General features: G+C 41.5%; 1 protein-coding gene across 7 annotated transcripts in view; it reads left to right on the forward strand.

Annotated features, from left to right (window-relative positions):
* Positions 1-12,551, forward strand: part of BBS9 (Bardet-Biedl syndrome 9) — a 487,370-nt gene that overhangs the window by 600 nt on the left and 474,219 nt on the right. For 5 of the 7 annotated variants that reach the window (XM_050937931.1, XM_050937937.1, XM_050937933.1 and 2 more), the window contains exons 2-5: positions 5,144-5,266; positions 7,430-7,580; positions 8,747-8,811; positions 12,013-12,126. In XM_050937931.1, coding sequence (XP_050793888.1) covers positions 5,155-5,266; positions 7,430-7,580; positions 8,747-8,811; positions 12,013-12,126 — 442 coding nt within the window. In that variant the 5' untranslated portion in view covers positions 5,144-5,154. Of the gene's footprint in view, positions 1-3,887; positions 4,063-5,143; positions 5,267-7,429; positions 7,581-8,746; positions 8,812-12,012; positions 12,127-12,551 lie in introns of those variants that run through there. The other 2 variants (XM_050937932.1, XM_050937935.1) reach the window with 2 other exon arrangements.

Consider the following 12,551-nt stretch of genomic DNA (forward strand, 5'->3'; position numbering starts at 1 on the left):
CACCGGCGGGCTGATGGAGATGGAGGAGCCCTGTGTAGTGTCACTCCATCTCATATCTACGGAAGACGTAATGACGCTTATATTTCCCCTGTTGTGTTCGCTCCGAAATTCTCTACTCACTTTACAGTGATGAGAAGCAGAGACAATAATCAAAAGATGTCAATAGGGCATTGGGGAGTAAGTAGGGAAAAATAATTCCCAGATCTTCCTATCTTCTGCTCTCTCCTGTGACTGTTATTAACCCTGTGTAATGCCCTGCAGTACTTTTGTATGAATGTTGATTTATGTAAAGTAGAAGTTTATCCATCTTAGTTAAAGGTTTTTATGTATTTTGTTGCTAGTCGTTAAATAGTTTATATTTTGGAGCTTTATAGCTTTCCTACAGGCAACAGGTCTTATGTTGGCTATTTTGGATAGCATGGTGTGGTTTATATTTTTTTAATTAGAATAAATAAAAATAACAGTGTTTGAGTGCCAAGGAAACAGGTGTCATAGCAGTTCTTTTTTAAAAAAAACAACAACAAAAAATACTAAAAAGTTAAGAAATAATTCAAGAATTGTTGTGCCTTCTGCATGTGTAACTAAATCTAATTGTTGCGATTCAATCTTGTACCTAATGCTTTAAAAAGACAACATATGGATTTAAACAATAGCAAGCTTTTACATATCACACTGTCTACAAAAGGATTATCCTCTCTCCAGTCTCTTCCTCTCTCTTTCTCTTCTCAGCAGGCAGGTAAGGCACAAATCGGCTTTTCTAGTATCAAACAGAGTCCCTCACTCATGTAATGAGGGCATCTTCTTTAAGGCGATTATTCAGTGGCGGTCTTGATGCTGATCTGTTTTTATCTTGGTGTGCTCTGAGAAATAAGCTGCTGTTTAGGAAAACTAGACAAGGCTCATGATTCTTCTGATCCTTTGAATCAGAGGAGAAACCTCCTTTGGAAAGATCCCCTTTCCCACATGGTACTCTTTTAAAGGGACAGCTACCTTGCCAAGCAGTTGCAAGGATAATTCTTTGTCATGTAAAAGGTGCTAGAATAATGCAAGGAGTCAGCTTAGATTAATTTTCAAGAGTTCTTTTTGGAAAATGGTTCTTGTATTTAACTGAGATGTTGTCAAGGCTGATTCCCAACTCTGTCACTCTGAGTGCAGAAGTGGGGCCCGCAAGGATTTTAAAAATGAATACTTCCCACTCCGGGCTTGTATTAAACTCCTAAGGTTACAACTTTTCTTTGACCTTGGCTTGGTAAATGCTGCCACCACCCAAATGCAACAAACCTCCTTTTTAACCCAGGAAGGAGCCCTTGGGAATTCCTCTCTGTGGGGTACCCTCAAGCTGCTTCACCCCCCGCTCAGGGGAAGAGCTGAGAAAGCCACAGCTAATTTCCTTTGTATCCTATCAGCTAAACAAACAACATGCACAAACCTCTTAGGACACCAACAATTCAATCCTGTTCTTTAAAAAGGTAAATTTGATTAAAAACAAAAAGAGAGAAAATATATCTGGAACTTAGGCTTTTGCTAGATTTTAAAAGAGCAATTCCAAAAATCAAGCCCAAAATAGCTTTCTTGGAGGTTCAGTTTAAAGGTTACAAGCAAACAACAGCATCTGGGGTTAGCACAGAGGAGTTCACATGCCATTAAGAAATAAAGTAACTTCTCACTTAAGGTTGCAGTTATGTTCCTGAAAAATGTGACTTTAAGCGAAACGATGTTAAGCGAATCAAATTTCCTCGTAAGAATTAATGTAAATGGGGGGGTTAGGTTCCAGGGACATTTTTTTTTAACCAGACAAAAAATTATATATATATATACACACACAGAGTATACGTTTTAAACAAACAATTTAATACTGTTCACAGCTATGATGATTGTGAAGCTTGGTTGAGGTGGTGAAATTAAAGGGTGGAAGAGGTTGGGACATTTCCCAGGGAATCCCTTGCTGCTAAATCAGTGGTTCTCAAACTTTTGTACTGGGGACCCCTTTCACATAGCAAGCCTCTGAGTGCAACCCCCACATATAAATCAAAAATACTTTTTTATATATTTAACACCATTATAAATGCTGGAGGCAAAGCAGGGTTTGGGATGGAGGCTGACAGACACACACCTTGTGTATGGGGAAGAGAGAGAGAGAAATGCACACTGCCCCTTTAAGTAAGCTGACACACTCTTAAGTGCATTGTCTTTTTAAGTGGATCAGGAAGTTGAGACAGCAACTGCTGCCCCAGGCGCTTGCTCTGTCTCTCTCTCTCTCCATCTGCTTCCCCATCCTGCTCTATATGGAGAAGAAGAGGGTAAGCAGAGTGTCGGAGCAGGGGGGAGAGGGACACCCTGACATTAGCCCTCTCCTTTCCTCCTCCCTTGCACAGCAAGCAGGAGGCTTGGGGAGCAGCTCCAAAGCAGAGGGCAGGAGCAGTACATGGCAGTGAGGGGAAGGATAGCTGTAATTGCTAGCCTGCTGGGCAGTTGCCGCACAGGGAACTTAGGGGAGCGGGGAGCTGATGGGGATGCTGCCGTCCACCCTGGTTTCAAGCCCCCACCAGCTAGCTGCAACAAGCTGCTCTTCCTCAGGGCCAGCTCCAGGCTACAGCGCACCAAGCGCATGCTTGGGGTGGCATGCCATGGGGGGCACTCTGCTGGTTGCCGGGAGGGCGGCAGGCGGCTCCGGTGGACCTCCCTCAGGCGTGCCTGCGGAGGGTCCGCTGGTCCCACGGCTCCTGTGGAGCATCCGCAGGCATGCCTGTGGGAGGTCCACCGGAGCCACAGGACCACCGGACCCCCTGCAGGAAAGCCTGCGGGAGGTCCACTGGAGCCGCGGGACCGGCAAGTGGCAGAGCGCCCCCCCGTGGCGTGCCACTGTGCTTGGGGTGGTGAAATTGCTAGAGCCGGCCCTGCTCTTCCTCCAAGCAGTGGACAAAGCAGACGGCTGCCAAATGTTGTTAGACGGGAGCATTGCACAACTTTAAAAGAACATGTTCCCTAATTGATCAGCAGCGTTAACCAGGATGACTTTAAGTGAGGAGTTACTGTAAAAGAAATAACTCTAATCGCGTCAAGCTAAACATTCTGATCTACATACACATTTGGAGTTCAGATAAGTAGCTCTAGGCATGATCTGATGATTTATAATCATACCTGGCTTAGCTGCTTATAGCATATCTGCTTTGTCCCTCCAGCCTAGAGAACAATAGACAGAGGCAAAGTTTCTTTCCCTATTTTAAATAGTTCTGTCTTCCCATTGGCTCTTTTGGTCAGGTGGCCACTCTTTTTTTTCCTTTACTTGGGGGACTTTTTAACCGTTTACAGGTAAAGCAAGTAAAGAACAGCTATGGGATTTTACAGCTAACTGGCTGGCTGGGTGTCCATCAAAGGGAGCTTTATTTATCACAGATGTCTGTTGTTAGTGATATCTAGGTCCTGATATAGGTTCTGTGATATAGCCAAGTACAAGGAGCTCTGGAAAGACAGTAAAATCATTTATGGCTTGATCCATTTCATGGTGTTTTTAAGCAGTGTGATTGAAGTCCCAAGAATAGACATAACAGAACTTTTATACCTACCTTTTTTTTTTTTTTTTAAATTGTGCTTGTCAGATTTTGTGGGCTCCCCATCTCTCATCTTATGTTTCTATTATATGCTGTTAATTATTATTAACTTCTGAATCTTGTACAAACTAATATTATTTCTGAAAAATATGCTCCATTTGTATACCTTTTGAAAAGTGTATGATATCATAAGAATATAAGAATGGCCATATTGGGTCAGACCAATGGGTTATCTAGCCCGGCATCCTGCCTTCAGACAGTGGTCGATGTCAGATGCTTCAAAGGGAATTGTCATAAACAGATAGTTAAGGGTTAATGTCTCTTTTACCTGTAAAGGGTTACAAGCAGTGAACCTGGAACACCTGACCAGAGGACCAATCAGAAGACAAGATACTTTCAAATCTCGGTGGAGGGAAGTCTTTGTTTTCTGTTGTTTGTTTGTCTGTTGTTCTCTCTGGGTTCTGAGAGTGACCAGACGTACCTACAGGCTCTCTAATTTTCTGTTCAAGTAGTAAGTACAAGTAAAAAGGCAGTTTAGTCTTTTTGATTGTTTTCTTTATTTGCAAATGTGTATTTTGCTGGAAGGATTTTAATTTGTATTTGTGCTGAGGGGGAGGCTTCTCTCTAGTGTCTATAAGCTGAAAGACCCTGTAACATTTACCATCTTCATTACAGAGACAACTTTTACTTTTTTCTTTCTTTTATTAAAAGCTTTTCTTTTTTAAGACCTGATTGATTTTTTCCCCTTGTTGAGGCTCAAGGGAATTGAGTCTGTACTCACCAGGGAATTGGTGGGAGAAAGGGAGAGAGAAGGGGGGGAAGGTGGAATTCCTCTGTTTTAGATTCACGGAACTTGAATCTGTATTACCTCTTGGGGAGGGAAAAAGAGGAGGGGGGAAGGTGCATTCCTCTCTGTTTTAAGATTCAAGGAGTTTGAATCACGTGATCTTCCAGGGTGACCCAAGGAGGGACAGCCTGGGAGAGGAAACGGTCAGGGAAAGGGTTTACTTTCCTTGTGTAAAATCCAGGGGGTCTGGGTCTTGGGGTCCCCTGGGAAGGTTTTGGGGGGACCAGAGTGTACCAGGCACTGCAAGTCCTGGTTAGTGGCAGCACTACAAGATCTAGGCTGGTAATTAAGCTTAGGGAGATTCATGCTGGTACCCCATCTTTTGGACGCTAAGGTTCAGAGTGGGGGTTATACGATGTCAGGAATGAACAGAACAGGGCAATTATCAAGTGATCTATCCCGCTGTGGTCCAGTCCCAGCATCTGGCAGTCAAGTGCTTAGGGACACCTAGAGCATGGGGTTGCAACCCAGACCATTTTGGCTAATAGCCATTGATTAACCTATCCTCCATGAACTTTTCTAATTCTTTTTTTAACCCAGTTACAGTTTTTTGGCTTTCACATCCCCTGGCAACGAGTTCCACAGGGACATTTAGAATTCCTGATTTAATTTGTTTTTGTACTGATCTGCTGTTGAATCAAAACAAAAATAATTTAGGTTACCATGCTTCCTAGAAAACCTAACATGATCTGTCTAACTTGATATGAAAAGTATGGATTTTACCCCAGAGTCTGTTTCCTTTTAGCGTGAAGGAGAATGTCTTTGTTTAAAGCCCGAGATTGGTGGTCAACAGCTCTTGGAGAAAAAGAAGAATTTGATCAAGGGTGTTTATGTGTAGCTGACATTGACAACAGCGGCAGTGGACAAGGTAAACAGAAATTCTGAGTTGGCCTTCAGATTGTGACATAAACATGACTGCCAATTTTATTTACTCCAGCAACATGTGCTAAATGCTTATTAATAAGACAACGTAGGAGGCATTTGGCATATACTGCTACACTTTGTCCTCCACCCCTTTCTTTTTGTTGTCAGAGTTCACTTAGGATTCTAGAATGCATCATTTCATTTTATATGATGTCATTGTTTTCAAGGTAAACCCTGCTAGAGTATGGAACATGTAAGTGGAATTTTTTCACAAGTATGTGGCACTATTTTCATATTTTTAATATTACCTCAAGTGTGTGTACAATATTAAAGAATTGTTGAAAATGTGGCAATACACTTGAAGGGAAAAACACTTATCAGGTATAATTGCAAAATACAGTTTGGGGCATCTTTTGGTGGAAAGTAACTGCTAGTTTAGTGAAGCTAGTGCTAGCTCAGCCATGATAGGTTATGTCTGAGGTCAGCTTAGGTTCAAAATAGCTAGGGTAGCATTTGGGACCTTTTACCAAGAGTTTTAAGGGGTTAGTTTTGACCTATAAATCTCTGTGTTCTAGGATCTGCTTACCTGAAACTGCCTTTCTGTGCCATTCTGCCACAGTTGTAATCAGCAAAAGCCCTTGAGCTTGATTCCTTCCCTTCCCTGCCACCTAGTTCTTTCCAAAAAAAAAAAAAAAAAAAAAAAGGTGGGGTGGGGAGGGAAAGAGTGCTCTCCTTTCCTTTGAAATGTGCTGCTCCCCAAGTCTGAAATAGGTCTTGTAGCATGCTCAAAAAATCAACAAATTCCTGCCATCTTTCTGATCAGGTATTAGCTGAGGCAACTGAAGATGGAATTTCTGTCTAGTGGGAAAGAGCTATTGCTGGGAGAGAAGAGCTTAAACTGTATTGGTCGTATTACTGGTTATTCAATAGTGGTAGGTGGGAGGAAGAAGTATTGCTGCTTTGGTCAATTGTTTCACTTTGCATCTCCTATGTTCTGTTGTCTATAAATATGTTAAGGGTGGCCAGAGTACTTGATGAGGACCCTTTGGTGTGGAGTTTGATAAAAACTAAATAAAATAAGAGGTAAACCTGACTGCCTGCACATATGGATGAAAGAAAAAAAAATCCCTCTAGGCAAGTTTATCAAATGTAAGAAAAATATTTTGTAAAGAATGTGTAAATGAGATCGCTTTAGGGAGCTAAGGGACATGCAAATGTCTTCATGACTGTCATCTTCATCTGTTAGTGTGATATACAGATACGTTGTGACAGAAATGGATGAGGCAGAGATTAGAGTGCAAGGGGCAGAGGTCACGCTCTGAGTGTAATGAATTGCAGCATGAATGTTGTTTGCTATAGCAGAGATGAAGATAGCTGCCTACTTCTCCACCTGCGTGAAATGGGGTCCTGTGGAACTGTTCCAAATGGCTAAAAGCCTGGTAAACCTTGGCTGCCTCCACTCTGAAACAGTCAAATCTTTTGTACTATGAGTATGTCCATGTTACTTAGGGGCAGGATTTGTTGGATACACCTCAGACACAGTTCAATGTCTGGAAGAGAGAAATGTTAGTGCCTTCTCTGGGGATTCTGAGCAGAACTGATCTCCTGAGGTACGGAGGGCTTTCTGTAATCGGAAATCAGATTTGTGTTTCTTAAGAATCTTTGCTGACTTTTATTAGATACTATTTCATAATAAATATTACTACTACAGGATTCCTGAACCAAATCCACTTTGAAGTAAATGGGAGTTTCACCCACTTATGTCAAGTCTGAATTTGGTCCAGTCTGTGTTTTTGATACATTGACCTGAAAAAGTAATAATCAGGCTTTAATTTCTCATCTGGATAGCATCTATAACGTTGTTGTTACCAGGTTTTTAAAAATCAACATTCTGCTGCTTGCTCGGTGAGAAGAGTGTTGCCAAATCTTTAAGACATGGGAGCTGAACATTTGGAATTACTGGCTACACTCAGAGGGTGGATTTCAGAGACTGGACTGGAGTTTGAGAATTATTGCTTCCTTGTTCTCACTATTAAAATAGGCTGCAGAACGTCAGCATAATTATGTGTAAACATCCCATCATTTTTAGAGGTACACTTTTAAGCACATATGCAGCACATTTATTTCTCTATTTCTAATTTTCCTCTTGTTGGAAATTTTTCTACAGCTAAAATAACTGTTGGCAGTTATATGGGATATCTTCGAATCTTTAATCCTCACCCTGTCAAACCTGGAGATGAAATGCAAGCTGAAGATTTGCTCCTTGAAGTGCAACTGCGAGATCCAATACTCCAGGTGGAAGTAGGAAAATTTGTTTCGTAAGTAAACAGTCCATGTTGCTGATAATGATTACACTAATTATGTGGCTTTAGGCTAATTTGTCATAGTAGCTAACTTGCTTCCCTAAAGACCATCTAGATCAATTTTGTAATGTGCCTGGGCTTTAGGTGTGAGCTATCTCATTTGAATCAACATATTCTTCTTGGCGCTGCAGTGTTTGACTCTTACAGCCGTTTAAAAAAAAATCATGAACTCTGAATTATGCATTTCATCTGCTTATTGATTTATATAGTATAGAGCATAAATGGAAAAAAAGATGTTTATGCTCATTAAGATAAAGTCTTAGGTTAGGTTATATTAAAATCCCCAAGTGTCCTCTACTTACTTTCTGATGCTGCATGTAAACATTGCTGTGCTTCTTTAAAAACATACTTGTCTACTAAGTATGCATCATACATGTTGCTTTGCAAGCTATTTTATTTATTATAAGACAATTTAAGAGTAATGCCTATCTCTGTTCTCAACACCCTTCATTTTTTTTAATTGGGTGCTCTTGAAGGTACTTCACAGATACAGCAATGTCTTATGGTATTGGAACTAACCAAAGGTTGCTGCTGCTGCTGTTATTATTTATTATTATTTATTATTATAGTGCAAGAGCCCTTTTCTGTGCAATAAATGAGATTATTCATGTATCGAGTATGATCACAGAATACAAAATATTGTGACTATCTTTGTATAATGGGGTTTTAATTTTGTATTGTGGATGTAAAGTAGTATCCGTATCTATCAAATGATGCTCATCTAAAATGACAATCACACAGTTGCCCCCCATTATTTTTCTCACTGGAAATATTAGTACTAGCTTGTTAGATAACAGGATCAGGCTGAATCAGAAAAAGCTCGCTTACTTCATATGCTCACGTCTGCAAAATATCTCTCAGGGTTCTACTGAGAACTTAACAACTATTAGATGTCAAATAGTATTTCAGATGTTTTAATTCTGAAAGATAATTTAGTTGCACAATATTTCATTTTGCTGGTACTTAACACTTGAGAATTTGGGACCTGATCCAAAGCCCAGGGAAGTCCACCTGGAGGTTTTATATTGACTTCAGTGTGTCTTAGATTAGGCCCTCAGTGCTGCAATTTACTGGAAACTCACTTGCAAATTTTCTCCTTTTTTTCCTCCCCTCATTGTCAGTGGTACTGAACTACTTCATCTGGCTGTACTGCATTGCAGAAAACTGTGTGTCTATGCTGTCTCAGGTAAAAAAAAAACAAAAAAACAACTGTCCAGAATAGCTGTCTATCTCTCTGTCTGCCTTCTTTTTTTGCTATTGATCAGTTTTAGCTATCTGGCCTGACTAAGCATGTGTAATGAGAAGTTTCTCTGGTACTGACAGTGCAAAGTCGCAGTCAAAATGTTTCAAGGACTCTCACACTGTCCCTCCATTCTGGACTGATGTTTCTTCTCTTACACACACTCGGTCCTTCTTTGTCATATAGTATCAATTGTGTATAAAATGTACCCTGTGGCTAATAGAAAGCAGGCAGCTTGCTCTGAGTGTGCTGAATTGTTCTGTGCCCGGGCGCTAATGAGTTGTAGTTATGTAGACTGCACTCTTCAAAGAGAAGCACTAGTGTTACCTCTGCAACATTCCAAGTTCCCCTTTGCTTGAAGAGTGATGTTGCAGATCTGCGTTGTGGAAGCAGTAGCTCTGCTGCTGAACCATTTGGCACGTTCTGAGCTTTGTTACAAGCTTTACCATTCAGAGAATTATTTTAGAGAGCATGTGGCAGATTAATATTAAACTTGAGCATGGACAAACAAAAGTAAATGTGTGTGTTTGTCAATAGAACTGTGTCAATAGTAGTGTATTTTTGTCAATTAAAAGCTTCGTATGTTACATCTTTGAATACAGAGGCTGATGCTCAGAGCTCTAATGAGCAAACTGTTGGCAGATAAAGATGCCCTGTAAATACAATTGTTTTTAAAAATGAGCTAAAGTTTATTAAACATTAAATGCATGATCCTTGCTTTAAAATAAGAAGATAATCTTTACAAGTAGCTTAGAGGTTTGAAGGGTAGCTCTGGGGAAGATGTATTAGTGAAGGTGAGGAGGCCGGAATAGCAAAATGAAAGGGTAAATCTGCTTATTCTTCCCCTCCTTTAGAGTGTAGAAGGTCTGAATGTGACAGGACTGATGCAGCTATAGTGTTTGCAGTACATAATCAAATATGAAACTGAATTCTTGGATCTCTAAGACACACAAAACAAAAAATGCATTTTGGTGCCACATTTTTTTAACATTTCTTACACAGTTGCTAAACATGACTTCAGTTTTAGAGATTTTCAAATAATCCCCAATTTGTAGGCCAAAAGAATCTCCTTAATCTTGACCAGACTATATTAACATCCCACAAATGATTACAGAAAGTTAGGTTTATTACGGTTAGATCCACTGACAGGTAGTCTGTAGCTGAACAAGTAGTGGTGTACAGATTTGTTCACAGTTGTGCTCTCTTTGTTGACGAAGTAGGGCTGGGGTCTGGGGCAAGTAATAGTATTATTTGGGGTGTAGGAAACTTTTTTGGCGCTGCAGAGCTCAAGGGAGAAAAGCTCAAATCAACAATGGTTGGATTCAATTTAGATGGTGCAGCATGGAATATAGGTGCTTCAAATGATGCTAATCCCCATTTTAGACCACATAGTCCTTACATTGTTGAGCATTACATCAACCACAGCCCTAAACTTACTATTCTGGTTCTCAAGAGATTTTCCAAATTTTAAAAGTACGATTTTTCAAATTTGATTAATTCCCCAAAGATACCAACGCCAAGCTCTTGCAGATACCTCAGAGATATAGATTATATACCTCTGAAATATCTTCAGGCATCTATCTGCAGGTTCTTTAAGTTGTTATAATGTTTGGGAAATTATAAAAATATGTATATGCCATCTGTAGTGTCCAGCACTACACTGAGTCACTACTTGGATAATTATTAGTTTTCTGTCAACCATTAGAAACATAACTCAGTTTTTGCAGCATGAGCTCATGTGACCTAATTTCAGAGGTGAAAGTAAGTCGGTAGGGTCCGGTACGGTGTACCAGCAAGAGCCGGTACACTGTGCCGGACTGGACCGACTTCTCCGGCGGTGATTTAAAGGATCCAGGGCTCTAGCCGCTGCGGGGAGTCCCAAGCCGTTTAAATCACCTCCGGAGCTCTGGCAGCCAGGCTCAGGCAGGGATTTAAAGGTCCTGGAGATCTGGCTCCTGCGGGCCTGGGCCATTTAAAGCGACACTCGAGCCCCGGCTGCCAGAGCCCCGGCCAGGATTTAAAGGGCCTAGGGCTCCCTGCAGCAGCAGGGCTCCATAGGTGATTTAAAGGGCCCAGGGCTCCCCGCAGTGGCAGGAGCACCAGGCCCTTTAAATCTCTGCTGGAGCCCTGCTGCTGGAGCCCAGCGGGGAGCTGTGCTCCAGCCGGGATTTAAAGGTCCCGGAGCTCTGGCATTTGGGGAGTGCCACCCAAGCCCTTTAAAGCACCACCCAAGCCCCACTGCTGGAGCTCCAGTGGCGCTTTAAAGGGCCCGGGGCTCCCCGCAGTGGCCAGAGCCCTGGGCCCTTCAAATCACTGTCAGAGCCCTGCCACCGCTACCCTAACCGTAGCCATAGGCCGAGCCCTGCCGCCCTGGGGTAGCGGCGGCAGGGCTCCTGTGGTGATTTAAAAGGCCTAGAGCTCTGCGGTGGCCAGAGCCCTGGGCCCTTTAATTTTCCTCTGAGCCCCGGGGCTCCCAGCTGCATCTGCAGCTGGTAGTTCCAGGGTGCTTTAAAGGCCCTGGGACTCCCAGCCACAGCCGGAGCCCTAGGGCCTTTAAATCTTGAAAGGCCCCACCTCTTCCAGTTGAGGCCACACCCGCTTAGGACTCTGGTGTACCGGTATGTCCTTTAAGTTACTTTCACCTCTGCCTAATACAGAGTCTCTTTTAAGGAGATTAAGATGTTTTGGCTGAAATAAATTGTGAGGCATACTTTGTTTATTGGCTCCTAGAGCTGCAGAATCGTAATGCAAAACATTTTGTTTTGCCTTCTTTGGGTGAGTAAATTGATTTCTGATCAAATAGTTGAACCATATACTGTCTAAAGATGTGAGATTCCTTTGCTCAAACACAGAGTTGTCTTCAGGGCAGGGACTATCTCTTACTTTGTTTATACAGTGCTTAGCATAATGGAACCTCATTCCTGTTTTTGGCCTCTGTGTACTGCTGATGTACAAATAATAAATACGTTTGCCACTTTCCTAAATATATATCGTCAACCTTCACACCCCTCCCAAAGCAACTAATAATAGATAAGGCCTCACCATATAATGTCCTTCAGTAATCTAAAAAAGTTCCTATTTTTTCTTCACGTGAATCAGAAGAATTAAAAATTAGGCATATATGTATTGTTCCTTGTTTTTTCATAGGAACTTTGGGAAATGTGGAACATGGGAACCAGTATCAGATCAAACTTATGTATGAACACAATCTTCAGCGAACAGCCTGTAATATGACTTATGGACCATTTGGTGGTGTGAAAGGTAAATTAATTCTAAGTGAATTTTAGACTGTGGCTTAAAGTTTATACATTGATCAAGAACAACGTGGGCTTGTGACATATGCAAGCTTTCCCACTTTGGGGCTATGTTACATTTAGCAGGGAATGTCTAGGAGTCGAAGAATACTTAAAGCCCTACTTGAGTGATTGTCAAATAATTGTGGCTGAATTGCAGACAAGACATGCAAATAGCTGAAATGTAATAATGGACCTTTATTAATTGCGGTAATTTGGAAAAGCCAGATGAGACCTATTTAAGAAAAATTTCCTGGAACAATATAAACACTCAGGTATTATGTTATGCCTGCTAATTGTTTTTGATAACCAGACATTTTGCTGCAACAATATTACGATCATTAATGTCTGGGGCTCTGGCTGACAGCGGGACACCCAGCTGCCCGGGCAGCT

This window comes from Gopherus flavomarginatus, chromosome 2 (assembly GCF_025201925.1).
Source record: "Gopherus flavomarginatus isolate rGopFla2 chromosome 2, rGopFla2.mat.asm, whole genome shotgun sequence".
Classification (NCBI taxonomy): Eukaryota; Metazoa; Chordata; order Testudines; family Testudinidae; genus Gopherus; species Gopherus flavomarginatus.